The 26,134-nt window shown below is 59.6% G+C and overlaps 1 protein-coding gene across 1 annotated transcript in view; it reads left to right on the plus strand.

The window, feature by feature from the left end:
- The first annotated feature begins 6,925 nt into the window (after window positions 1-6,925).
- Window positions 6,926-26,134, plus strand: part of LOC125436696 (NACHT, LRR and PYD domains-containing protein 3-like) — a 24,228-nt gene continuing 5,019 nt past the window's right edge. The window contains exons 1-8 of the mRNA XM_048503919.1: window positions 6,926-6,959; window positions 7,599-7,765; window positions 8,747-8,924; window positions 13,991-15,740; window positions 17,538-17,624; window positions 20,662-20,832; window positions 22,715-22,882; window positions 25,450-25,507. Coding sequence (XP_048359876.1) covers window positions 6,926-6,959; window positions 7,599-7,765; window positions 8,747-8,924; window positions 13,991-15,740; window positions 17,538-17,624; window positions 20,662-20,832; window positions 22,715-22,882; window positions 25,450-25,507 — 2,613 coding nt within the window. The remainder of the gene's footprint in view (window positions 6,960-7,598; window positions 7,766-8,746; window positions 8,925-13,990; window positions 15,741-17,537; window positions 17,625-20,661; window positions 20,833-22,714; window positions 22,883-25,449; window positions 25,508-26,134) is intronic.

Raw genomic sequence — 26,134 nt, forward strand, 5'->3', positions numbered from 1 at the left:
GGGGGGGGGGGGGTGGGGGGGGGGGGGGGTGGGGGGGGGGGGGGGTGGGGGGGGGGGGGGGTGGGGGGGGGGGGGGGTGGGGGGGGGGGGGGGTGGGGGGGGGGGGGGGTGGGGGGGGGGGGGGGTGGGGGGGGGGGGGGGTGGGGGGGGGGGGGGGTGGGGGGGGGGGGGGGTGGGGGGGGGGGGGGGTGGGGGGGGGGGGGGGTGGGGGGGGGGGGGGGTGGGGGGGGGGGGGGGTGGGGGGGGGGGGGGGTGGGGGGGGGGGGGGGTGGGGGGGGGGGGGGGTGGGGGGGGGGGGGGGTGGGGGGGGGGGGGGGTGGGGGGGGGGGGGGGTGGGGGGGGGGGGGGGTGGGGGGGGGGGGGGGTGGGGGGGGGGGGGGGTGGGGGGGGGGGGGGGTGGGGGGGGGGGGGGGTGGGGGGGGGGGGGGGTGGGGGGGGGGGGGGGTGGGGGGGGGGGGGGGTGGGGGGGGGGGGGGGTGGGGGGGGGGGGGGGTGGGGGGGGGGGGGGGTGGGGGGGGGGGGGGGTGGGGGGGGGGGGGGGTGGGGGGGGGGGGGGGTGGGGGGGGGGGGGGGTGGGGGGGGGGGGGGGTGGGGGGGGGGGGGGGTGGGGGGGGGGGGGGGTGGGGGGGGGGGGGGGTGGGGGGGGGGGGGGGTGGGGGGGGGGGGGGGTGGGGGGGGGGGGGGGTGGGGGGGGGGGGGGGTGGGGGGGGGGGGGGGTGGGGGGGGGGGGGGGTGGGGGGGGGGGGGGGTGGGGGGGGGGGGGGGTGGGGGGGGGGGGGGGTGGGGGGGGGGGGGGGTGGGGGGGGGGGGGGGTGGGGGGGGGGGGGGGTGGGGGGGGGGGGGGGTGGGGGGGGGGGGGGGTGGGGGGGGGGGGGGGTGGGGGGGGGGGGGGGTGGGGGGGGGGGGGGGTGGGGGGGGGGGGGGGTGGGGGGGGGGGGGGGTGGGGGGGGGGGGGGGTGGGGGGGGGGGGGGGTGGGGGGGGGGGGGGGTGGGGGGGGGGGGGGGTGGGGGGGGGGGGGGGTGGGGGGGGGGGGGGGTGGGGGGGGGGGGGGGTGGGGGGGGGGGGGGGTGGGGGGGGGGGGGGGTGGGGGGGGGGGGGGGTGGGGGGGGGGGGGGGTGGGGGGGGGGGGGGGTGGGGGGGGGGGGGGGTGGGGGGGGGGGGGGGTGGGGGGGGGGGGGGGTGGGGGGGGGGGGGGGTGGGGGGGGGGGGGGGTGGGGGGGGGGGGGGGTGGGGGGGGGGGGGGGTGGGGGGGGGGGGGGGTGGGGGGGGGGGGGGGTGGGGGGGGGGGGGGGTGGGGGGGGGGGGGGGTGGGGGGGGGGGGGGGTGGGGGGGGGGGGGGGTGGGGGGGGGGGGGGGTGGGGGGGGGGGGGGGTGGGGGGGGGGGGGGGTGGGGGGGGGGGGGGGTGGGGGGGGGGGGGGGTGGGGGGGGGGGGGGGTGGGGGGGGGGGGGGGTGGGGGGGGGGGGGGGTGGGGGGGGGGGGGGGTGGGGGGGGGGGGGGGTGGGGGGGGGGGGGGGTGGGGGGGGGGGGGGGTGGGGGGGGGGGGGGGTGGGGGGGGGGGGGGGTGGGGGGGGGGGGGGGTGGGGGGGGGGGGGGGTGGGGGGGGGGGGGGGTGGGGGGGGGGGGGGGTGGGGGGGGGGGGGGGTGGGGGGGGGGGGGGGTGGGGGGGGGGGGGGGTGGGGGGGGGGGGGGGTGGGGGGGGGGGGGGGTGGGGGGGGGGGGGGGTGGGGGGGGGGGGGGGTGGGGGGGGGGGGGGGTGGGGGGGGGGGGGGGTGGGGGGGGGGGGGGGTGGGGGGGGGGGGGGGTGGGGGGGGGGGGGGGTGGGGGGGGGGGGGGGTGGGGGGGGGGGGGGGTGGGGGGGGGGGGGGGTGGGGGGGGGGGGGGGTGGGGGGGGGGGGGGGTGGGGGGGGGGGGGGGTGGGGGGGGGGGGGGGTGGGGGGGGGGGGGGGTGGGGGGGGGGGGGGGTGGGGGGGGGGGGGGGTGGGGGGGGGGGGGGGTGGGGGGGGGGGGGGGTGGGGGGGGGGGGGGGTGGGGGGGGGGGGGGGTGGGGGGGGGGGGGGGTGGGGGGGGGGGGGGGTGGGGGGGGGGGGGGGTGGGGGGGGGGGGGGGTGGGGGGGGGGGGGGGTGGGGGGGGGGGGGGGTGGGGGGGGGGGGGGGTGGGGGGGGGGGGGGGTGGGGGGGGGGGGGGGTGGGGGGGGGGGGGGGTGGGGGGGGGGGGGGGTGGGGGGGGGGGGGGGTGGGGGGGGGGGGGGGTGGGGGGGGGGGGGGGTGGGGGGGGGGGGGGGTGGGGGGGGGGGGGGGTGGGGGGGGGGGGGGGTGGGGGGGGGGGGGGGTGGGGGGGGGGGGGGGTGGGGGGGGGGGGGGGTGGGGGGGGGGGGGGGTGGGGGGGGGGGGGGGTGGGGGGGGGGGGGGGTGGGGGGGGGGGGGGGTGGGGGGGGGGGGGGGTGGGGGGGGGGGGGGGTGGGGGGGGGGGGGGGTGGGGGGGGGGGGGGGTGGGGGGGGGGGGGGGTGGGGGGGGGGGGGGGTGGGGGGGGGGGGGGGTGGGGGGGGGGGGGGGTGGGGGGGGGGGGGGGTGGGGGGGGGGGGGGGTGGGGGGGGGGGGGGGTGGGGGGGGGGGGGGGTGGGGGGGGGGGGGGGTGGGGGGGGGGGGGGGTGGGGGGGGGGGGGGGTGGGGGGGGGGGGGGGTGGGGGGGGGGGGGGGTGGGGGGGGGGGGGGGTGGGGGGGGGGGGGGGTGGGGGGGGGGGGGGGTGGGGGGGGGGGGGGGTGGGGGGGGGGGGGGGTGGGGGGGGGGGGGGGTGGGGGGGGGGGGGGGTGGGGGGGGGGGGGGGTGGGGGGGGGGGGGGGTGGGGGGGGGGGGGGGTGGGGGGGGGGGGGGGTGGGGGGGGGGGGGGGTGGGGGGGGGGGGGGGTGGGGGGGGGGGGGGGTGGGGGGGGGGGGGGGTGGGGGGGGGGGGGGGTGGGGGGGGGGGGGGGTGGGGGGGGGGGGGGGTGGGGGGGGGGGGGGGTGGGGGGGGGGGGGGGTGGGGGGGGGGGGGGGTGGGGGGGGGGGGGGGTGGGGGGGGGGGGGGGTGGGGGGGGGGGGGGGTGGGGGGGGGGGGGGGTGGGGGGGGGGGGGGGTGGGGGGGGGGGGGGGTGGGGGGGGGGGGGGGTGGGGGGGGGGGGGGGTGGGGGGGGGGGGGGGTGGGGGGGGGGGGGGGTGGGGGGGGGGGGGGGTGGGGGGGGGGGGGGGTGGGGGGGGGGGGGGGTGGGGGGGGGGGGGGGTGGGGGGGGGGGGGGGTGGGGGGGGGGGGGGGTGGGGGGGGGGGGGGGTGGGGGGGGGGGGGGGTGGGGGGGGGGGGGGGTGGGGGGGGGGGGGGGTGGGGGGGGGGGGGGGTGGGGGGGGGGGGGGGTGGGGGGGGGGGGGGGTGGGGGGGGGGGGGGGTGGGGGGGGGGGGGGGTGGGGGGGGGGGGGGGTGGGGGGGGGGGGGGGTGGGGGGGGGGGGGGGTGGGGGGGGGGGGGGGTGGGGGGGGGGGGGGGTGGGGGGGGGGGGGGGTGGGGGGGGGGGGGGGTGGGGGGGGGGGGGGGTGGGGGGGGGGGGGGGTGGGGGGGGGGGGGGGTGGGGGGGGGGGGGGGTGGGGGGGGGGGGGGGTGGGGGGGGGGGGGGGTGGGGGGGGGGGGGGGTGGGGGGGGGGGGGGGTGGGGGGGGGGGGGGGTGGGGGGGGGGGGGGGTGGGGGGGGGGGGGGGTGGGGGGGGGGGGGGGTGGGGGGGGGGGGGGGTGGGGGGGGGGGGGGGTGGGGGGGGGGGGGGGTGGGGGGGGGGGGGGGTGGGGGGGGGGGGGGGTGGGGGGGGGGGGGGGTGGGGGGGGGGGGGGGTGGGGGGGGGGGGGGGTGGGGGGGGGGGGGGGTGGGGGGGGGGGGGGGTGGGGGGGGGGGGGGGTGGGGGGGGGGGGGGGTGGGGGGGGGGGGGGGTGGGGGGGGGGGGGGGTGGGGGGGGGGGGGGGTGGGGGGGGGGGGGGGTGGGGGGGGGGGGGGGTGGGGGGGGGGGGGGGTGGGGGGGGGGGGGGGTGGGGGGGGGGGGGGGTGGGGGGGGGGGGGGGTGGGGGGGGGGGGGGGTGGGGGGGGGGGGGGGTGGGGGGGGGGGGGGGTGGGGGGGGGGGGGGGTGGGGGGGGGGGGGGGTGGGGGGGGGGGGGGGTGGGGGGGGGGGGGGGTGGGGGGGGGGGGGGGTGGGGGGGGGGGGGGGTGGGGGGGGGGGGGGGTGGGGGGGGGGGGGGGTGGGGGGGGGGGGGGGTGGGGGGGGGGGGGGGTGGGGGGGGGGGGGGGTGGGGGGGGGGGGGGGTGGGGGGGGGGGGGGGTGGGGGGGGGGGGGGGTGGGGGGGGGGGGGGGTGGGGGGGGGGGGGGGTGGGGGGGGGGGGGGGTGGGGGGGGGGGGGGGTGGGGGGGGGGGGGGGTGGGGGGGGGGGGGGGTGGGGGGGGGGGGGGGTGGGGGGGGGGGGGGGTGGGGGGGGGGGGGGGTGGGGGGGGGGGGGGGTGGGGGGGGGGGGGGGTGGGGGGGGGGGGGGGTGGGGGGGGGGGGGGGTGGGGGGGGGGGGGGGTGGGGGGGGGGGGGGGTGGGGGGGGGGGGGGGTGGGGGGGGGGGGGGGTGGGGGGGGGGGGGGGTGGGGGGGGGGGGGGGTGGGGGGGGGGGGGGGTGGGGGGGGGGGGGGGTGGGGGGGGGGGGGGGTGGGGGGGGGGGGGGGTGGGGGGGGGGGGGGGTGGGGGGGGGGGGGGGTGGGGGGGGGGGGGGGTGGGGGGGGGGGGGGGTGGGGGGGGGGGGGGGTGGGGGGGGGGGGGGGTGGGGGGGGGGGGGGGTGGGGGGGGGGGGGGGTGGGGGGGGGGGGGGGTGGGGGGGGGGGGGGGTGGGGGGGGGGGGGGGTGGGGGGGGGGGGGGGTGGGGGGGGGGGGGGGTGGGGGGGGGGGGGGGTGGGGGGGGGGGGGGGTGGGGGGGGGGGGGGGTGGGGGGGGGGGGGGGTGGGGGGGGGGGGGGGTGGGGGGGGGGGGGGGTGGGGGGGGGGGGGGGTGGGGGGGGGGGGGGGTGGGGGGGGGGGGGGGTGGGGGGGGGGGGGGGTGGGGGGGGGGGGGGGTGGGGGGGGGGGGGGGTGGGGGGGGGGGGGGGTGGGGGGGGGGGGGGGTGGGGGGGGGGGGGGGTGGGGGGGGGGGGGGGTGGGGGGGGGGGGGGGTGGGGGGGGGGGGGGGTGGGGGGGGGGGGGGGTGGGGGGGGGGGGGGGTGGGGGGGGGGGGGGGTGGGGGGGGGGGGGGGTGGGGGGGGGGGGGGGTGGGGGGGGGGGGGGGTGGGGGGGGGGGGGGGTGGGGGGGGGGGGGGGTGGGGGGGGGGGGGGGTGGGGGGGGGGGGGGGTGGGGGGGGGGGGGGGTGGGGGGGGGGGGGGGTGGGGGGGGGGGGGGGTGGGGGGGGGGGGGGGTGGGGGGGGGGGGGGGTGGGGGGGGGGGGGGGTGGGGGGGGGGGGGGGTGGGGGGGGGGGGGGGTGGGGGGGGGGGGGGGTGGGGGGGGGGGGGGGTGGGGGGGGGGGGGGGTGGGGGGGGGGGGGGGTGGGGGGGGGGGGGGGTGGGGGGGGGGGGGGGTGGGGGGGGGGGGGGGTGGGGGGGGGGGGGGGTGGGGGGGGGGGGGGGTGGGGGGGGGGGGGGGTGGGGGGGGGGGGGGGTGGGGGGGGGGGGGGGTGGGGGGGGGGGGGGGTGGGGGGGGGGGGGGGTGGGGGGGGGGGGGGGTGGGGGGGGGGGGGGGTGGGGGGGGGGGGGGGTGGGGGGGGGGGGGGGTGGGGGGGGGGGGGGGTGGGGGGGGGGGGGGGTGGGGGGGGGGGGGGGTGGGGGGGGGGGGGGGTGGGGGGGGGGGGGGGTGGGGGGGGGGGGGGGTGGGGGGGGGGGGGGGTGGGGGGGGGGGGGGGTGGGGGGGGGGGGGGGTGGGGGGGGGGGGGGGTGGGGGGGGGGGGGGGTGGGGGGGGGGGGGGGTGGGGGGGGGGGGGGGTGGGGGGGGGGGGGGGTGGGGGGGGGGGGGGGTGGGGGGGGGGGGGGGTGGGGGGGGGGGGGGGTGGGGGGGGGGGGGGGTGGGGGGGGGGGGGGGTGGGGGGGGGGGGGGGTGGGGGGGGGGGGGGGTGGGGGGGGGGGGGGGTGGGGGGGGGGGGGGGTGGGGGGGGGGGGGGGTGGGGGGGGGGGGGGGTGGGGGGGGGGGGGGGTGGGGGGGGGGGGGGGTGGGGGGGGGGGGGGGTGGGGGGGGGGGGGGGTGGGGGGGGGGGGGGGTGGGGGGGGGGGGGGGTGGGGGGGGGGGGGGGTGGGGGGGGGGGGGGGTGGGGGGGGGGGGGGGTGGGGGGGGGGGGGGGTGGGGGGGGGGGGGGGAAACCACACAGCACCCCAGTGATTCTGGCCGTGAAAGCCTTCGACAAGCCTTTAAATTACTGTTATACCGATATTTCTATTATTGGAGTTACATTGATATTGTAGCCATTTCCAAAAATAATCCCCCCACCCACCCATGAAAGAGGCAAAGCAATTCCCTGGACCGTGTGCTGCTGAAGAAGGGGAATGTGTCCTAGAGCTGATATTCTCTCCCCCTCCACACAAACACACATATTTCCTGTCGCTGCTGCTGCTGTGGAAGGAGAGAGAGGCTTGTTATTTCAATATTCCTATATTAGATCTATCATTATTTTGATAGATCTAAAATGATAACTATGCCTGAAGTTGAAATAAAGTTTTAAAAAGTCCTCCCAGGGGAGGGGGGAAGTAGAGCAGGGGAGGTGGGGCGGAGCCAAAAAGATGCTTATACTATCTTTTAAAAATACATACATTATATTTTTAGTGATCCCCAAGTGAACCATTTCCCCAATGGGACCATCTCTTTCTGTCTCTCTCCCTCAGACTTCTGTGAAAGACTTCCTTGTTGGAGCCTAACCACAATGTCCTTCGACAATAGAGGCCCCGTAACGGAAGGTAGGTTTCTGTATGTATCTTTGTATTCCTGTCTGACATGGATTGATTAAATTTGTACCCACCTTGAACATTTAGCGGCAATGCTGTATCACAAACGTCCATGGAAATTCACGGGAAGGTTCGTTTCGACTGGCTTATTTTAAATGCAGCTTGGTTTTCAATTTTTTTTTAATTTTTAATTTTTACTATGGAAACATTCGCAGGCTTCCAAAATAGCTATATAAATAAAACTTTGGAGAAAGTTGTACTCCCAAAAGTCCTGATGGAATAAGCTGTTTAGAATTGTTTTCTAAAGGCCCAAAAGGAGATAGTTTCATAGTCCTTGTGAAATCGAATATCCTCTAAGTGGGGAGCCACTACTGACAAGGCCCTGCTGCTAAGAGATGCCACTCTCCCTTCTGAGGGAAAAGGGCAGGGCAAGCGGCCAGTGTAAATTACTGCCTTTCTTTATTGGCTGTCATTCTGTGCCATCAATAGCAACTAATTAAACAGATTTCTGAGGTACAGAGATAAAACTATGGTTGCGAACTCCCTCCCTGAAATGCCTTGCATTCAGAGATGATAGTTTCAAGAGACCTATCCCAAGACAACAAGTTATGGGTTTTAGTGATGTGCAACTTCATTGCCCTTTCTCCTTAGCGGATGTTGAAGCCTTCGTCCAGCATCTGAGGAATTTCTCATCTGGACAGCTGCTGAGGCTCAGTGAACATTTCCGGCCGGAGTTTATCTACGTCATTGAAAATGATATTCCTATGGTGCTTCAGGAACTGACAACCAGGAGGGTCATCGATTATCAAAAAGCTCAGGTAGCCGTGCTTTGCAGTTCTTTGTAGGAAAGGCTAGAATCAAACACTGCAAAGGGTGGAACCTGGGAGCTATACCACCATCTCCCTGGAGGAAGCAACATCTCTTAACTCTAAGGTGACCAGACGTCCCGCTTTTGGCGGGACAGTCACGCTTCTGAGCAATTTGTCCCGCGTCCCGCGGGTTTTTTAAATTCTCCCGATTTTTTTAAAGCTGCCGCACTGCCTTCTGGGGCGCTTCCCAAACCGGGGAGCGCCGGAAAAGGCAGTGCGCTCCTGCAGCCGCGTGCACGCGTGCGTCCCGCGTTACAAAGGTGAAAATCTGGTCACCTTACTTAACTCCAGTATGCCAAGATGGGCCTTGTTGTCCTCTCTAGTCACCGTTCTTCAGAACTCTCTCAGCCCCACCTACCTCACAAGGTGTCTGTTGTGGGGAGAGGAAGGAAGGGAAAGGAGCTTGTAGGCCACCTTGAGTCTCCATTCAGGACAGAAAGATGGAGTATAAATCCTCCTCCTCCTCCTCCTCCTCCTCCAGCCCTGTTCTCAAGTTACATGTCTCCATCTGTTTGTAAGAAAGAGCCAACAGATGATCACTTTGCAAATGAACCTGGAGACGAGGACCTGAATAAATGCATAGTTTCAATCATATATTCACTTGTACATGCTAAAGTTGCCAACTCTGGGTTGGGAAATTCCTGGAGATTTGGGGAGTGGGGTCTGGGAGAGGGGAGGGATCTCAGCAGGTTGGCGACCCCATTTCCTCTCACAGGCTTCAGACCTGCACTTCATGGAGGCTGGCAGCGTACTTGATCCTCTGGGAGCAGATGTTTCAAAGCGCAGGAGGGTGGTCCTCAAAAGAGCCACCGAGGCCTGACAGCCACAGCTTTAGCGCCAGATGATGGTGTTTCCCACTTCACCTCATGGGCAGACGGTCGTGGCTGTGAGGGCTGCTGGCCGTTTTTGACTTTGCTCCGTTCTGTCCAGATTTATGTGGATCTGGAGAAACGTCAGGATTCAACCAAAGCTGCAGAGACGCTGGTGAACGACATTCTTGCTGAGAGGCAAGACGCCGCCCTTGGCCTGTGGACGTGCTTCTTTGCTCTGAGGAACAGATGGGCTCACCCCAACCTCCAAGGGATGGTGGAGGAAATCATCCACAACGGTAAGCAGCAGGAGCAGCAGTGGCGTAGGAGGCGAAGAGCTCGTGTATCTAATCTGGAGGAACCGGGTTTGATTCCCAGCTCTGCTGCCTGAGCTGTGGAGGCTTATCTGGGGAATTCAGATTAGCCTGTGCACTCCCACACACGCCAGCTGGGTGACCTTGGGCTCGTCACAGCTTCTCTGAGCTCTCTCAGCCCCACCCACCTCACTGGGTGTTTGTTGTGTGGGGGGAAGGGCAAGGAGATTGTCAGCCCCTTTGAGTCTCCTATAGGAGAGAAAGGGGGGATATAAATACAAACTCCTCCTCCTCCTCCTCCTCCTCCTCCTCCTCCTCCTCCTCCTCCTCCTCCTCCTCCTCCTCCTCCTCCTCCTCCTTCTTCTTCTTCTTCTTCTTCTTCTTCTTCTTCTTCTTCTTCTTCTTCTTCTTCTTCTTCTTCGGCACCGTTCCCTGCTCCTTATTTCCCTGGATCTTTCTTGTAGGAGCAGCAGTGGCGCAGTGGTTAAGAGCAGGTGTACTCTAATCCGGAGGAACCGGGTTTGATTCCCCGCTCTGCCGCTGGAGCTGTGGAGGCTTATCTGGGGAATTCAGATTAGCCTGTGCACTCCCACACACGCCAGCTGGATGACCTTGGGCTAGTCACAGTTCTTTGGAGCTCTCTCAGCCCCACCTACCTCACAGGGTGTTTGTTGTGAGGGGGGAAGGGCAAGGAGGTTGTCAGCCCCTTTGAGTCTCCTACAGGAGAGAAAGGGGGGATATAAATCCAAACTCTTCTTCTTCTTCTTCTTGATGGGACATATTGCTTTGCTCCCTTTTTGGACAAATTTTGTTATCAATCAAAATGCAGGAAGCATGGGGAGCTAGAAATAATCAATCAGGCTGCAGCCAAACAGGAACAGCCAGTTAGAATGCAGCAAAAATGGGCTGGCTCTGTGGATTTAAATGTTTGCGCCTGCGTAGCTGCGAATGCATTGTAAAACAAATGTTGTTGTTTTTTTAAGTAGCGGGTTTGTGTGAAGGGTAGAAAGAAACAGGTTATTTCCATCACTGGGTGGAAGTGAACTAGGAGTTCAAATGATTCGGGGGGGGGGGGGGGGTTAGACTTTTTCAAATTTCACTGCCAACTATTGCTCTTTGTTTTCCAAAGGTGATGCACTGTTAGAAGAGATTCTCCTGAATGAAAGTGGATATAACCTTGATCAGGACATAAAAGGTACTAGAGCGCCAGAGACTTTCGTAGTAATATTTCTGGTTCCAATTGAGTATGTTGAGCAATTAACATAAAGAAATTAAGCATAGTACCAAAGAAATTTGGAAAGGCATCAGTTGCTCCCTTACTTTGTACTGGTCTCATGCCTTATTTATTAGTACTCATTTCTTTAAAATGGTGCATCCTGCCATTCTATTAAAATAGTAAAATATCAGTGCAACTAAAAGGGCTTAGGATCTGGCTTAAAAAACACAATAACTGCTAGATTGCTATAGTGTTTTAATGATGCCTTTCCACAATCTACAAGTTCATTCTCAGCTTTAATTAAAATTTAATTTTAATCATGGCTGACCTTTGCCTTTTCCATTATATCTGCACAACAGAAAGGACTAGAAGTTAACTTTTATAAGATGTGCCAAATTGCTATAACTTAATATTGCAATGTCCTGTTGCTCCTACCTACAATTCAAATGCATCATCAAGCAGTTTGGATGTATTGCTGCCAGTTCTCCTGGAAATTCAGATGAGGGGGAAGATGATGGCAATACATCCAGATTGCCAAACAATACACTTGCATTGTGTTCTTTCCAAAAGGACTGGAGCAACATAATGCCTTATTTGTTATGTAATAGATTCCCATGTCATTTTTTTTTTTAAAAATGTTTATTTAATTTATCTTGCACCGTTTTTCCATTGAGAAACTTAAAGTATAGTTTTCCCTGGAGGTCCCCAATTCAGTCATTGGCTAAGACCCTAATTTTCCCTTCAGCAAAAGCATGTGCTCTTCATGAGAGCCAGTGTGGTGTAGTGGTAAAGAGCAGGTGCACTCTAATCTGGAGAACCAGGTTTAATTCCCTGTTCTGCCACTTGAGCTGTGGAGGCTTCTCTGGTTAGCTAGATTAGCTTGTGTACTCCAACACATGCCAGCTAGGTGACCTTGGGCTAGTCACAGCTTTTCGGAGCTCTCTCAGCCCCACCTACCTCACAGGGTGTTTGTTGTGAGGGGGGAAGGGAAAAGGAGATTGTAAGCCCCTTTGAGTCTCCATACAGGAGAGAAAGGGGAAATATAAATCCAACTCTTCATCCATACCCTTGGGACCCAGGTAATCCTCCAACTTTCAACCTAGAAGTCTGTCCTAGAACCCTTTAAATGCTAACTCAGGACATGTTTTTTAAAACATAAATGATGGCCATGTACGTAAGTGCTGGCAAGTCACAGCTGGCTTATGGTAGCCCACCAAGGAGCTTTAAAAGCAAGTGGGAATCAGAGGTGGTATTACATGGCCTTCCTCTGCAGAATTTGCCTTGGTGGTCTCCCATCCAAGTACTGACACTGCTTAGCTTCCAACATATAACGACCTCTCCAAGGGGCTTTCAAGGCAAGGGAGAAGCAGAGGTGGTTTGTGATGGCCTTCCTTTGCATAGCCTTCCTTCTAGGTAGTGACTTTGTTTAGCTTCTGTAATTTGATGGGATTGGGCTGCACCCTGCTGCCTTCCCTCCCACCACGAGATTAATCCACATGATTGAGTCATCTGAGTCCACCCTCTCTCTCTGAAGTATAGCAATTCAGAAATTAGTGCTGTTGGCATAATCCTCTGTTTATTGGTGCTTGGCCTACCTGGATGGCCTCTGTGCTGTTTTGTAGCAGCCTGAGCAGTCCTGACCAACCTGAGCTCAGCTAAACAAGCTCAGTATTTGGCTGGGAGACCACCAAGGAAGTCCAGGCTTGCTACGCAGAGGCAGGCAACGGCAAACCACCTCTGCTCATCACTTGTATTGAAAACTACATGAGGCTGAACTTCATAAGGTCAGCATGAGTCAATTGCAGCTTGATGGCACGCACTTTAATCTGGATAACTCAGGTAAGCCCAATCTCATCAGATCTCAGAAGTTAAGCAAAGTCAGCCATGGGCAATACTTACCGTATATACTCGTGTATAAGTCGTCCCAAATATAAGTCGAGGCACCTAATTTTACCACAAAGAGAGAATTGGGGAAACGCATTATTGACCTCGAGTTATAGAAGTCCTAGGGTGGGAAATGCAGCAGCTACTGGCAGAATTTCAAAATAAAAATAGGAATCTGATGGGGTGCTATTTGGGAGATTTCTGCCACTGACCCCCGTCTCGCTGAAATCCCAAGGTCCTCCTGCCACAGAGCCTCCTCCATCCCACTTGAAAGCTTGTCCAGCTCACCCAGATCGACTGAAAGCTGTCACCCGCCGAGGAGCCAGGGGCCGGCCGCCCATGAGGAAAAGAAGGCAGAGGCAGAGAGAAAGCAGCTGAAAGGGCAAGGCCAAGCCAAGAAGAGCAGAAGGGACAGTGGAAACAGAGAAGGAGACTGAGAAAGCTGACTGAAGGGGAGGCAGAGAAGAAGGCAGGAGGAGAGTGAAGCAGAGAAGAGGACTGAAAGCAGCTGAGAAGGGGGGAGGCAGAGAAGAGGTAGAAAAGGAGAGCTGAAGCAGAGAGGAGACTGAGAAAGCGGCTGAAGGGAGGCAGAGAAGAAGGCAGGAGGCTGAGAGAGCCAGAGTAGAAGAAGGAGACTGAGAAAGCAGCTGAAAGGAGGCAGAGAAGAGAGGAGCAAAGGAGGAAGCGACAGAAGCAGAGGAGACTGAGAAAGAAACAGCTGAAAGGGGGGAGGCAGAGTAGAGAGGCAAAGGAGGGAAAGCTGAAGCAGAGAAGGAGACTGAAATGACTGAAAGGGAGGCCAGAGAAAGAAGGCAGAGGGAGAGCAGAAGCAGAGAAGGAGACTGAGAAGCGGACTAAGAAAGGGGAGGCAGAGGAAAGAGGAGGCAAAGGAGGAGGCAGAGAAGCAGAAGGGAAAGAGAGGCAGAAGGACCCCTGAGAAAGCAGCTGAAAGGGGGGGAGGAGCAGAGAAAGAGAGCAAAAGAGGAGAAGCTGAGAAGCAGAGAAGAGGGAGACTGAGAAAAGCTGACTGAAGGGGGGGAGGCAGAGAAGAAGGCAGAGGAGAGTGAAGCAGAGAAGGAGACTGAGAAAGCAGCTGAAAGGGGGGAGGCAGAGAAGAAGGCAAAGGAGAGCGAAGCAGAGAAGGAGACTGAGAAAGCGGCTGAAAGGGGGGAGGCAGAGAAGAAGGCAAAGGAGAGCGAAGCAGAGAAGGAGGCTGAGAAAGCGGCTGAAAGGGGGGAGGCAGAGAAGAAGGCAAAGGAAAGCGAAGCAGAGAAGGAGGCTGAGAAAGAGGCTGAAAGGGGGGAGGCAGAGCAGAAGGCAAAGGAAAGCAGAGAAGGAGGCTGAGAATGACTGAAAGGAGACAGAGAGAGAAAGAGAGGAGCAAAGGAGAGCAAAGCAGAGAAGGAGACTGAGAATGACTGAAAGGGGGGAGACAGAGAAAGAGAGGAGCAAGGAAGCCAGAGAAGCAGAGAAGGAGACAGAAAAAGCAGCTGAAAGGGGGGAGGCAGAGAAGAAAGAGGCAGAGGAGAGTGAAACAGAGAAGTGAGACTGAGAAAGCGGCTACGAAAGGGGGGAGACAGAGAAAGAAGGTGAAAAGGAGAGTGAAGCAGAGAAGGAGACTGAGAAAGCGGCTGAAAGGGGAGAGGCAGAGTAGAAGGCAGAGGAGAGCAAAGATGGGATAGGGGGAACGCCACACAGGAATGAAGTGGGACCCTCACTCGCATATAAGTCCCGAGGGGGGAGCTTTCAGCACAAAAAATGTGTTGAAAAAGTAGACTTATACGCGAGTATATATGGTAGATGGGAAACCATTGAGGAAGTCCAGGGTTGCTATGCAGAGGCAGGCAATGGCAAACCACGCCTGTTTGTCTCTTGCCTTGAAAACAATATGGAGTCAATCGGATGAAACTTGACGGCAATTTAATTATTATTTTATTCTTCTTCTGCTTAGTTTGCCAGGATGAGCACAAAAGTATTCTAAGGGAGCAAACCAGGACACTGAAAGAAAGCGGCTATCAGGCTCAGTGTGAAGGGCAGGGTTTCTCCATCCTCAGTCGCTACGTGGAGATAAACATGGTCTCAGATGTCCACTTCAGGAAACAGAGCACGGAGGAACACGAGGCCCTGGCAGCTGCTGGCGAGCTGAACGAGTATCGCCTGCGCCACAAAACCCAAGCAGAGCTGGAGCGCATCACCCTAGACCGTCTTTTCCGCTGGTGCTTTCGATCTCGCCACTTGCCCCAATCGGTGATGGTCAGCGGGGTAGCCGGGGTGGGAAAGACCACCCTAGTGCAGAAGTTCGTGTTTGACTGGGCCACGGGGAGACACCACCAGAAATTTGCTTTTGTTTTTTTCTTCAAGTTCCGTGAGCTCAATGACTTGGGGCGGACTAGTTTGGAACGGCTAATCCAACAGGAGTACCCCCAATTAAGCGACAAGCTGCCGAGGATTCTACGGGAGCCGAAGAAACTGCTGTTCATTTTTGACGGCTTGGACGAGAGCAACAGCGACCTGGATTTGAGCAGGAACAGATCCCAAGAGCTCTGCTCGCAGGCCGGAGACGTGAAACCGGTCACCATGATTGTGGCCAGCTTGCTCAAACACACACTTCTCGAAGGCTGTTCTGTCCTCTTGACCAGCCGGCCCAACAAACTTCTCTATTTGGAGACCGGAATCCTCCACAGAGTGGTCAACATCGTGGGCTTCCTTTCCCGGGAACGAGAAAGATACTTCCACAACTTCTTTGGAGACGATGTGGTCGCCAATAAGGCCTTGGCCTACGTGAGGGACAGCCAAGTTCTCTACACCCTCTGCTACAATCCCTCTTATTGCTGGATTACCTGCACTGCGTTGCAACCTTGCTTTACCTTCAAGACGGGGCGGCCTGAACCCCTCCCAAGAACCATGACCCAGCTCTTTGTAAGCTATCTCAAGCACATGTTGACCTACCACAGTAGGCAGTTCTCTACATCTCCGGACGTGCGGGAGATGATGATAAAGCTGGGCCAGTTGGCTGATTATGGCCTCCACAACCGCACCTTTGTCTTTGACCAAAACTTTTTAGATGCCTTCAATGTGGACAGGTCTCCTTTCTTCACAGCCTTCCTGGTGGAGAATATCCGGGGCGGAGGCTCAGCCTCTGTAGTCTACTCCTTTGTTCACCTCACAGTTCAAGAGTTTTTTGCCGCCATTTCCCATTACTTGAACTTCCAGGAGCAGAATTTCAACGACGCCATGTCGGCAGCTCTGAATAACCACGGTGGGGAGTATGAAATTTTTTCTCGTTTCCTCTGTGGCCTCTCTCATCATGCAACAAGAGCACCCCTAGAGGCACTACTGGGGAAGTTCTCTGAGGTGACCACTAAGCGTGTCATTGAATGGCTCGCCAACACGGACTGGAAATTTTTCCTGAGCATGGACGCCGGTGGCAGAAGAAAAGGCACGGAAAATAAAAGGAAGGCCGTGAATGTCTTCCATTTGCTTTTTGAGGCTCACAATAGCCTTCTCACGCGTCAGGCCTTTGCGGAGACTGCTCACGTGGACTTCTCAGAGCTGTTCCTCATGCCGGTCGATTGTATCATCCTTGCTTACGTCCTCGGTTGCTGCAGACAGATTGCGTGTCTAAACCTCGACTCTTGCCTCATCCAGGTGGAAGGGCTGCACCGGCTCGGCCCTCAGCTGCACAAGATCAGAGAACTGAGGTACGAGAGTGGAGGGAAACTCGAGGATGACAAACAAGGGTGTTGAACTCTTATGAGGACTGGATATGTCGTAAACGTAACTTGGTTGGGCCAGGCCTAGGGGGGTGGCTGACTCAACCTGTAGGCTTCCAGCTGATCCACCAGCTCAGATCAGCACTGGAGGGGAAGGGAGTGCTACCTTGCTGTTGAGCCTGCAGTGGGCACGCCAGTCCAGATGGCCCTAGGGCAGTGATGGCGAACCTTTTCGAGACCGAGTGCCCAGATTGCAACCCAAAACCCACTTATTTATCGCAAAGTGCCAACACAGCAATTTAACCTGAATGACCCCCTCGAGCAGGGGCCAGCCTGCTGTAGCCTCCATCAAGTCCCACATGTGCTGTTCTGTGCCTCTCTAGCATCTCTGCCCCCCCCCGGGCAGCAGCCACCTGGAGCACAGGCACCAGGCCTGCCAGCCGAGTCCTCCCTGCTCGCTGAGGTGCACGCACATCAAGTCCAGTGGCCCAGGCCAGCCTAGATGTGGGGGGGGGGGCAATTTCCCCCACATGACAAACTCTGTGCATGCGTGCTCACAGAGCGGGCTCTGAGTGCCACCTCTGGCACCCGTGCCATAGGTTCGCCACCACTGCCCTAGGGGAGGTTGTCAGCACTGGGGGGTAACGGTGGCTGCCTCAGCTGGTGACCCTGAAGCAGCCTCACTCACCCAGATTATCACATCGGGGGGGGGGGTGCTACCTCAGCTGTTGAGCCCACAAAGGGTCCTTCTAAACGTGGACAATCCAAAAGTTCCATCTTTCTTGCAAATTACAAAGGCTGCTATTGCACATCCCAAAGGTCTGAAGAGGCTTTTGAAACTTTCATACCCAGTTCAGGGTAACTCACTCGGCTAGGCCCCGATTTCAGACCCTGGGGCAGTGATGGTGAACCTGTTCGAGACCGAGTGCCCAGATTGCAACCCAAAACCCACTTATTTATCGCAAAGTGCCAACCCGGCAATTTAACCTGAATACTAAGGTTTTAGTTTAGAAAAAAACAGTCGGCTCCGAGGCGTGCGTTACTTGGTGGTAGTTGGTGACTTTGCTTTGAAGCAACCGTGCAACTCTTCCAACGGGTGAATCACGACCCTAGGAAGGTTTACTTAGAAGCAAGCCCCATTGCCATCAACTGAGCTTACTCCCAGGTAAAAGACTGCGCTTTATTTCTTCGCATGAAAATCAGTGGGGTTTAACAGCGCTTAACAAGGTTACCTACACTGCTTCCCCAAAATTAGGTTTAATGCTAATAGAGCCCAGCTGCCCAGGCCAGCCTAGATGTGTGGGAGGGGGGGACTCTGTTTGCATGTGCCCACAGAGAGGGCTCTGAGTGCCACCTATGGCATCCGTGCCATAGGTTCGACACCACTGCCCTGGGGTATGGGGTGCTCCCTATTCTCCAGACAATAACAGATAGAGTCTAAAACATATAAGTGAGAATCAGACTATGGCCCTCCAGATGTTCAGGAACTACAATTCCCATCAGCCCTGCTACTTGGCCATGCTGGCAGAGGCTGATGGGAATTGTAGTTCCTGAACATCTGGAGGGCCATAGTTTGAAGACCTCTGAGTTAAAGGAATGCTGCTTCATGTGCTTTTGATGCTCTCGTTTCGGGTGCGCACAGACCCTCTAGGAGGGAATCCGCAGGGATCTTCCAAGGCAATAGAGTGGCGCTTTTGGGAAAAGAAGACAATCCCGTGTTCGAACGGGACAGTTTGAGCACAGCAAATGCCAATGCCGTTGTGTCCTTCCTCCTTTCCTTCACAGTCTCCGCAACAACGACCTGAAGGATGCGGCAGTAAAGGATATTGTTTGTGCCTTGAAACATTCGGACTGCAAACTGGAGATCCTCAGGTATTGCTTGCCTTCCACATAGCCTCTGGATGACTCATTGCAAATCCTTGCAGGGAGTGGGTTGGAGGCGAAATCAGAACATATTCACAAACAAGTTGATTTGGAAATAGTTTCTGAGGGCAGCCATGTTGGTCCGCAGAAGAAGAGCAGGTAGCCCTTTCCGCACAACCAAAATAAAACGTTTTGAGGCAGAAAATAAAACGTTTCCTCCGTGGAATTCCACATGTTTTTTCCCCAAAATGTTTTACTTTCAGCCTGAGAACATTAAATGAATCCTCTTCTTTAGTGATTCTTTTGTGGAAGTGTTTTCATTTGCTGTGCAGATCTCTTTACAGTGTTTCCCAGTGGCGAAGCGCCAAGGGGGCCGGGGTGCGTGCGAGGGCGTTCCAGGACATTCCGGGGTAGAGGCGTGGGGGGGGGGGACGCAGGGCGCACACGTGTCCCAAGCACAGTTCTCCCTCGCGCCACCCCTGGTGTTTCCCACACTGCTCTGCTGTCCCCAGATTTCCTCTTTGGCGCCATTTTCTGAGCTCGTGCGGGCTGTCTTGCACTGTATTTATGTCACTTTTTAAATTTGGGGTGGGGGAGGTCATGTCTTTGTAGCTTCAAATACATGACCCCTAGAGAATCACAGCACGAGGCTTTGAAGCTTCATAGTATTGGATCTACAGATTTGCAAAAAAACTGGCATAAATGGCGGCAAGGAATCATTTCGAGGGAATGAGCGTGGACAAAGGAGTGGGGTGGGAGATAGAGAACGTTTTGTAAATGTTTTGCAAACATTTTCAGGGATCTGTGCAGGAATGGCCAGATTTCCAGAAGCAACATAGAAACCAATAAGATTTTCCAGGTTATAAACTTTCGAGGGTCAAAGCTGTCTTTATCACATACATTAGATCTGATTAAAGAAGCTTTGCCTCTCAGAAGCTGACACCCTGGAAAGTCTTGTTTGTCTTTAAGGCGCTATTCCCATCTTGATTTGGGAATAGTTGATCTTGATTCCTTTGAGATGTTTTGCCAGTATGATTCAAGGATACAGCTTTTGATCAGTGCTAGATTGATATAGGTAATGCAGAAGGAAAGGGAAATAGAATCAAAGGCAGTTTCTGCACGGGCTGAAAGCAACGGCTTCAGCCTGGTAAAACACCGTTTTGGCGGGGACCCTTTGCACAGGCGCCGCTGCCAAATCGATGCAGCAGCACTCTGTGCCCGCCAAAATGGTGTATTCAAAACTCGCTTGGGGAACGAGTTTTCCTGCAAATGCCGGCTTCCATCTGCTGCCGTGCGAACAGCAACGGGTGGAAGCCAGCGTTTTCCCCTCCCCTCCCCGGCCCCAAACGCCTCGTTACCTTCTTCTGGCAGCCGCGTCGCTCTATCGTCGCTCTGAGGAGGGAAGGGGACACGCCCCCTGGTCTCCGGTGCTTCAGCCATCGCTGTGGCCATGGGGGTGTGTCCCCTTCCCTCCTCAGAGCGACGATAGGAGAGCGACAATAGAGCGACGTGGCTGCCAGCAGAAGGTAACGAGGAATTGGGGCCGGGGAGGGAAATACGCAGCTGTGCAGAGCTTGTTCCCACAGCTGCGCATCCCATGGGGCCGTTTGTGCGAACAGCCCCAGAGTCTGCATCAGCATAATTAATGCCGATGCAGGGTCTCTCCCTTGGCTGTGCAGAAACCGCCAAAGAAACTACATTTTAAAGCAAGAAAGTAACAACTAGCTTTTTAGGCCCGTCAGTCCTAAACATTATAATTGAGTTTGCAAATTTTAATTTGGGAATTTTGGTGTCCGTTTGTGTGACTTCTTTCTGCTCATATCTGGGGATGGTTTTGTTCAGGGACAAAGGTAGGAATGGAAATGAGTCACCTGAGTTACACTGTGGTTGTGGAATTTTGGGAAACCTTCAGCATCACGGTGACAGAAGCCACTATTGATCTAACCGTTCCCCTCCTCTCATACCTATTTGCATGCTTAGCAATTAATAAACAAAGGTCACAATCTGTCAAGCTCCAGTTCTGCAGACCAATACATGACTCTAGATTTCAAATCAGAAGGCTTTGTTGACAGACATCGGCATGGCTAAGAAAGCCAGTTCCAAAAGAACTGACTTTGGGTGCAACTTTTTATCTCCGAGTTTTCTCCCCTCCCAACTTTCACACCCCATCTCAAAGGCAGAGTAAAACAAGACAGGAATGTTGCAGCCATTAGATTCTCAAGGCTGGTGTAAAGAGATAGTGCCAGGCGCCAGCACTTGGGTACTCTTAGGCCCTTTCCGCATGGGCCATTTACAGCGCCCTACGGACGGCAAAAACGCCGTCCCTAGGGATCTGTTCGCATGGGGGGGCGCAGCTGGTTCACAGCCGCACCGCCCTCGCTCCCCCCCAGTGGCGTGAAGCCGCCATTTTCCCACCTCGCTCCTTGAGCGAGGTTTTTTGAAAACTCCGGAGCGGTCGCGCAGGGCAGGGGGGCGTGTCCCCTGGCCTCGGCGACGCGCCAGAAGGTCGCAGGTAAGGTAAGTCGATTGGGCGACGGCGCAGGGGGGCGCTGTCTTTCCTGTCGTTACCGGGACCGTTCGCACGAACCAGTTGGGTTGGGTCGGCGTCATGTATGCAGACCCAACCCCCAGCGTGGCCATGCGGAAGCGGCCTTAGTTTGTTACGGCCCCTTTCACACATGCAGAATAATGCACTTTCAAGCCACTTTTACAATGATTTCAAAGTGGATTTTTCTATTCCACACAGTAAAGTCCAGCTTCAAAGTACATTGAAAGTGGATTGAAAGTGCATTATTCTGCTTGTGCGGAAGGGGCCTACATGTTGCAAATCAAGGGAATGTGAGAAACTGATCGTAAAGTATAGTGAAGGCCCATTAGCATAACAGAGTCTCTTTGATGTCTGGAAGGCTTTTGATGTCTCCAAGGGTAGAGAGGACTAGAAACTTCGGGGGTTTCAGTTAGCAAAATTAAAATTCTCAGGGATACCAGCACTGCATGACTTGATTTTTCCCACTTTTCCCTTCCTTCTTCTGTTTTTGGCCTCTAGCTTAGCAAAGAACGCCTTTACCGAACCGTGCTGTGAAGACCTGAGTTTAGCTCTGTTAGAAAACCGGACCCTCTGGAGACTTGATCTGAGCAAAAACAAACTGCAGGACCAGGGCTTGTCCTATCTGTTGAAGGCATTCGGAAATCCAGAGTGCGAAATAAGGGAGCTGGTGTAAGTGACCATCGCCTGGGTGCATGCAGAGAAATGAAAAAGCACAAGCCGGTATCCAAACTAAAAACAAAAGCTAACTGTTTTCCACCAAAAGATCAAAGTAGAATTGTATATCCATCTCCTGCTACTTCCTGGAACCTTCTTTGTTGTAGAATGCTCCTTTTGGGTCTTAGTGCTTACCTTGTTTCCCACCGCCCCGCCCCCCCATTTGAATGCAAAAACACACACATTCCCATCCCCCCACCCACCCTCCTGCTGTCACAAACACCAAATCAGGGCCACTGCCTGCTCACCCCAACCCCCACAAACTTACTGCTCACTTGCCCCCTGCTTCTAGTAAGTTAAACTCTCTCTGGGGCAGCAGAACGGGGGTAGCGCAGTCTGAGGGGGAAGCGATTTTGTCGTGTGGACAAATACTTAATTAGCAGAGTTAATGCAATAATGAGGCAGAGACCAGCTGCTTTACTGAGATAAAGTTTACTTACTACAGGGAAGGGAAACTTGGAAGAAAAACGATAAACATCTTTCTTACTAGCTAGCACCAACAGCCAGCTTGCTGTTTAGACTATTACATGGCTACTAAGCTATGGATAGAGTGAACTGACCACGTGCAGAGTGCAACACAAAGAAGATATATCTAAAGCCTACGTGCAGACCTGCATGTAGCCCACCCAACCAATAGGTATCAATTACCTGGTCACTGACTTCTGACTTCACTAACTAATTAGCATGCAACAATTAACTCCTTCATTACTGGATTGTGTGACTGGCACTTGCCAAATCCCATCAGATTTGCACCACTGCTAGCATGCAAGTTATAATACTCACAGTCATTCAGGACTATTTTCTACTGTGGAAGCACCCTACTCTCTTTCCCACTGCAGCACTACTGACCACTCAGAGATCTTTCAGTGGAAAAGGGTAGAGCAGTAGCCAGAGAATTCAGTGGAAAAGGGTAGAGCAGTAGCCAGAGAATTCCAGAGAATACAGCAAAACTGATAAAACCTTGTGAACAGAGAAAACATAGGCGGATTCCGCAAGGGCCAAAAAGAGCGGTGTAAAAATGGTGTAAAAGGGTGTAAATGGGTTTACACCATCTTCACACCGTTTTTGCACCGCTGTTTTTGGCCCATGCGGAATCTGCCATAGAGATGATTTTGATTTTAAATCCGAAGAATTTCCTAACCTGGAGCTGGCAATGCTACAGACCCCCCCCCCCCCCACACACACACTAGTGGCCAAGGGGAAACTGGCAGCCCTAAAGAATACAGACCGTGTTTCCCACTTTCCCACCTCAATGAGTTCCGCAGGGCCTGTAAGACTGAGCTTTTCCACCGGGCCTTCGGGGAGACCAGCTGCTGATGTGGGTGCCCATAACAAACATGCTGTGAAACATTCTAGACCCACTGTCCCTCTCTTAAGAGGAGTTTTAATAGCCAGATGCCATCTATTTTAAACTTAAACTTAAATCGGGTTTGATAGCTGAATGCTACTGCATTTTAAGTCTTAATTCAATTTTATTTGTTTTATTGTCTGTCTGTTAGTGTTGTACACCGCCCTGAGCCCTCCGGGGGAGGGCGGTATAAAAATGCAATAATAAATAAAATAAATAACATAAATAAAGAAGATGGGGAGCAGATTGGGACAGGGGAAACGCCATTAGAGAAAAGTCAGAGAAAGCTTTCTGGTAGTGTGTGAGTGTAGCAGCCATGGGGAGCTGAGATGAGAAAAGTGGGGGGAGTTTTGAATTAGGTAGACCTCTCATCTGATTCTGCAAGATTGCAGTTGTGAGGACCTGAAATAAGATGCCCCCTCTCTCCTTGAGCATTTCAAGATGTGCAAAGGCTCGCTAAACTTTATCTTTTGCCCCTCTGTTTGGCAGGATCCAGGAAAATAGTTTGTCAGACGCATCCTGCGAAAACCTTTGCTCTGCTCTCGCCAGGAACACTAGCCTCCAAATGTTGAACTTGAATGGCAATTACTTCACCGACAGATGCCATGAAAAGATGTGTGATCTCATTTTGAATTCTCCTGCTCTTAATGATATCCGGTATGATCAAGGATGTGGTTATTCTGCATGCAAGCACACACACGTGCCCCAACAGAGATTTCTGATTTCCAGGAACTCAGAATTCTGCCATCACATTAAGTAAAAGAGCCAATTCACACATTATGGTCAGTGGTGGGATCCAAAAATTTTAGTAACAGGTTCCCATAGTGGTGGGATTCAAACTGTGGCGTAGCGCCAATGGGGCTGGGTGGGGCACAACGGGGGCATGGCCGGGCATTCTGGGGGCGGGGCATTCCTGGGCGGGGCTGTGGCAAGGACGCAGCCGCTGCGCCGGTCCTTGGGTGGGAAACGAATGCACACAGACGCAGGCTGCCATGCACGCCGGTGCACCTCCTGCTAGACTGCTTCAAGTTCTGCGCGCTACTGCTGAGAGGAGGGGCGTAATTAAGGCAAAAATCACGTGGCAAAATCACCAATTAGTAACCCCCTCTCGGCACACACAAATAATTAGTAACCTACTCTCGGGAACCTGTGAGAACCTGCTGGATCCCACCTCTGATTATGGTCTACTAGATGGACATGTGTCCATCTAGTAGATTCACTGTTAGATGCACTGTTTGAATTGCAAGATGAGAATTTAATTCCCAGCTTCTTGTAGATGTGATTTGCATTGAGCTCCTGAGGCTATGCCTAAATTTCCCTAGTGGTTTTCTGAGACTTTTCTGCATTCTCATTTTCCTGGTTTTGTAAGTTCCTGTTTCTTTGGGAGTTTTCCCCTCTGTGTTTTGCTTCCTATTGTATTTTGCTCCCTCTTGTGGCTTGTTTGTTGTTGCAACACTTTATGTCCAGCATATCTCCCTGCAGATTTCAATTGCAGGTTTTTATGCCGGACATAAACCAGTGTAACATCGATTCGACCACAAGAGGGAGCAAAACATGCATGGAATAGAAAGAAAACATGAATAAACATGAACTTGCAAGCCTGGAAAATGAGAACGCAGAAAAGCCCTCTTTCGAGTCAGGAAAATGGAGCAGGAAGAAAGGATGTTTAAGCCTTTTCTCACCATGAGCTGTGGTTCTGCTCCCAACTGGGCCCGCATGTGCTTGGTTCCTAGTGTGCAACTTGGAAAGCACATCTGTTGACAGTCCCTCCGTCCTCCATGTAAACTGAGTGACGGTGTGAACTGGCCTTTAACTGTGATTTTAATTCTATATGTAAGTCACCCTGAGCCTGGTTTCGGCCAGGAATGAATGGAGTATAAATATATGATAATAAAATTAAAAAAATTAAGGGCCAAACTAGAAGTCATGTTTTTTGGTGAATTGGGTCTGGGGGCCTTTCCCCACTTACCTTAAGTCCCGCACTACTTGAGGAGAGTAGCGCGGGGTCCCCCGGCACTCCCCACGAGAGGGGCGGCGACAGCGCAGCTGCCCCGATGCTGCTGCTGTTGCGCCCCCTCAGCGCGAGGCATCCCTGGCGCTCTTGCAAAGGGTGCCTTTTGATGACCCCATGCTCAGGGATGCCGCACGCTGGGAATTGCACGCAGCGACGGCGGCCAAGGGAAAAGTGGGGAAAGGCCCTGGGTTACCTGACCCAACTTGCTTTCCCTGCAGCCTCAGAGGAGCTGCTGGGCACATCATTTTAAAGCTCTGGGGGAGTCCATTGCAGCTTGGAACTATGGCATGGGGGGAAGAAGAGGTTACCAAAATACCCAGAGATTTTGGGGGTTGAGCCGGTGGAGGGTACAGTTTACAGAGGGGAGCAGCCTGAGCAGAGTATAATGCCATAAGGTCCCACCTTCCATTTTCTTCAGGAGAAATGGAATAAATCTTTTAAATAAATGAATAAGGGACCTATGTAGCCTGGAGACCAGATCTCTTGCCCCTACCTGGAGGTTGATAACCCTAGGGGAGAAAGGCTTATGCCTCCATACACAGTTTTCAGAAGCTGAAATGCCCAGCGAGAAACATATCTTACTATGACATGCCTCCGAAGATTCCAGCCACAGCTGCGGGTGAAACATTAGGAGCAAACCCTACCAGTCCACGGCCACACAGCCTGAAAAACCTGCAACAGCGGCTGTGTAACGAACCAGTAAAGTCCAGTCAAAAGCAACCGTGTTAAGTTCTTTATTGAGCTGGCATTCTTAGTCGGAAACAGGCAATGCGAGAACTGAAACCCAGATCTCGATCAAACGCTTATACAGGGTAACAGACTGGCTCCCGCCAAAAGATTATAAACAAAGCAGAGTTTCACACCAGACAAGCAAGCAAGTGCAAGATAACCAAAACAGCGAAATTCCCCTTCCCAGGCGTTGAGCCAAAAGCCTCTGGCAGAAACCTTTCCAAGGTCGGTCAACACACACACACCACAACCTTACAGGCTGCCAATCAGAGTAGACACTACTGAGTTAAGTGGACCAATGAACTGACACACCATTAGACAGCTTCCTATGTTTGTAGTGCTCCCGGTATGCGATCGGAGCATGAAACGATTAATGGTTATCTCATACTGCTCTGTTGTCTTTTGTATGTCTCAGACCTACTGTCAGTCCATTTCATTGGGGGATAATCCTCTTGACAGATGTTTCCTTTGGCTCTTCTAGGCTGAGCTTAAACCAGTTCTCGTCAGAAACAGAAGAACATCTGAAACAGCTGGAAAATGTGCGAGAAGGTTTAAAGATTCACTTTTAGAACATGAGAGGGGGGCTTCTCTTCCTCGCTGCCTTTGACACGAGCAAGAAAGGAATAACCGGTGGGTTTGGGATCATCTGAACATGGTTGGGAGTCTGTTGGATGCAAGAGGAGCGTTGAAGTGAGCTGAGCCAAGTGGACCCAGTGATGCCTTCAAACAACTTCAGGAATTATGGGCTGAATTGCAGCCTTTTACGTAGGAGGGGTCCAAAGAAGTCCTTGTGATGAGATGTGACCCAGCCCGGGGGTCTTCTAGCACTACAACACTTTGATGTTTGTTATTTTTAAAGGAGAGGTTTATAACAAGGTCTGTTCTGCAACAAAGGTTGCTGCTGGTTTTGTAAATGAATGGTGAAACGATATACAGGGACTGTGATCCAGCAAAATATTTATCGATTAAGAATAATACGTTATAATTGAGTTTGGAGCCATTGGTGCAGTTGTTATCACGTATCACCACCTGGACAGCAGCAACCTTAGAGTTGGAGGAGTAGACATGAAGGATTAAACAGAGCCTTTGTTTGGTTCTCAGCCTTTGTCTGAATCGGCTTCCCCTTTGCCCATGGCTGTTATGAGCTTTATTTTTTTTAAAAAATG

Source organism: Sphaerodactylus townsendi, linkage group LG01, assembly GCF_021028975.2.
Source record: "Sphaerodactylus townsendi isolate TG3544 linkage group LG01, MPM_Stown_v2.3, whole genome shotgun sequence".
In the NCBI taxonomy this organism is placed as follows: Eukaryota; Metazoa; Chordata; class Lepidosauria; order Squamata; family Sphaerodactylidae; genus Sphaerodactylus; species Sphaerodactylus townsendi.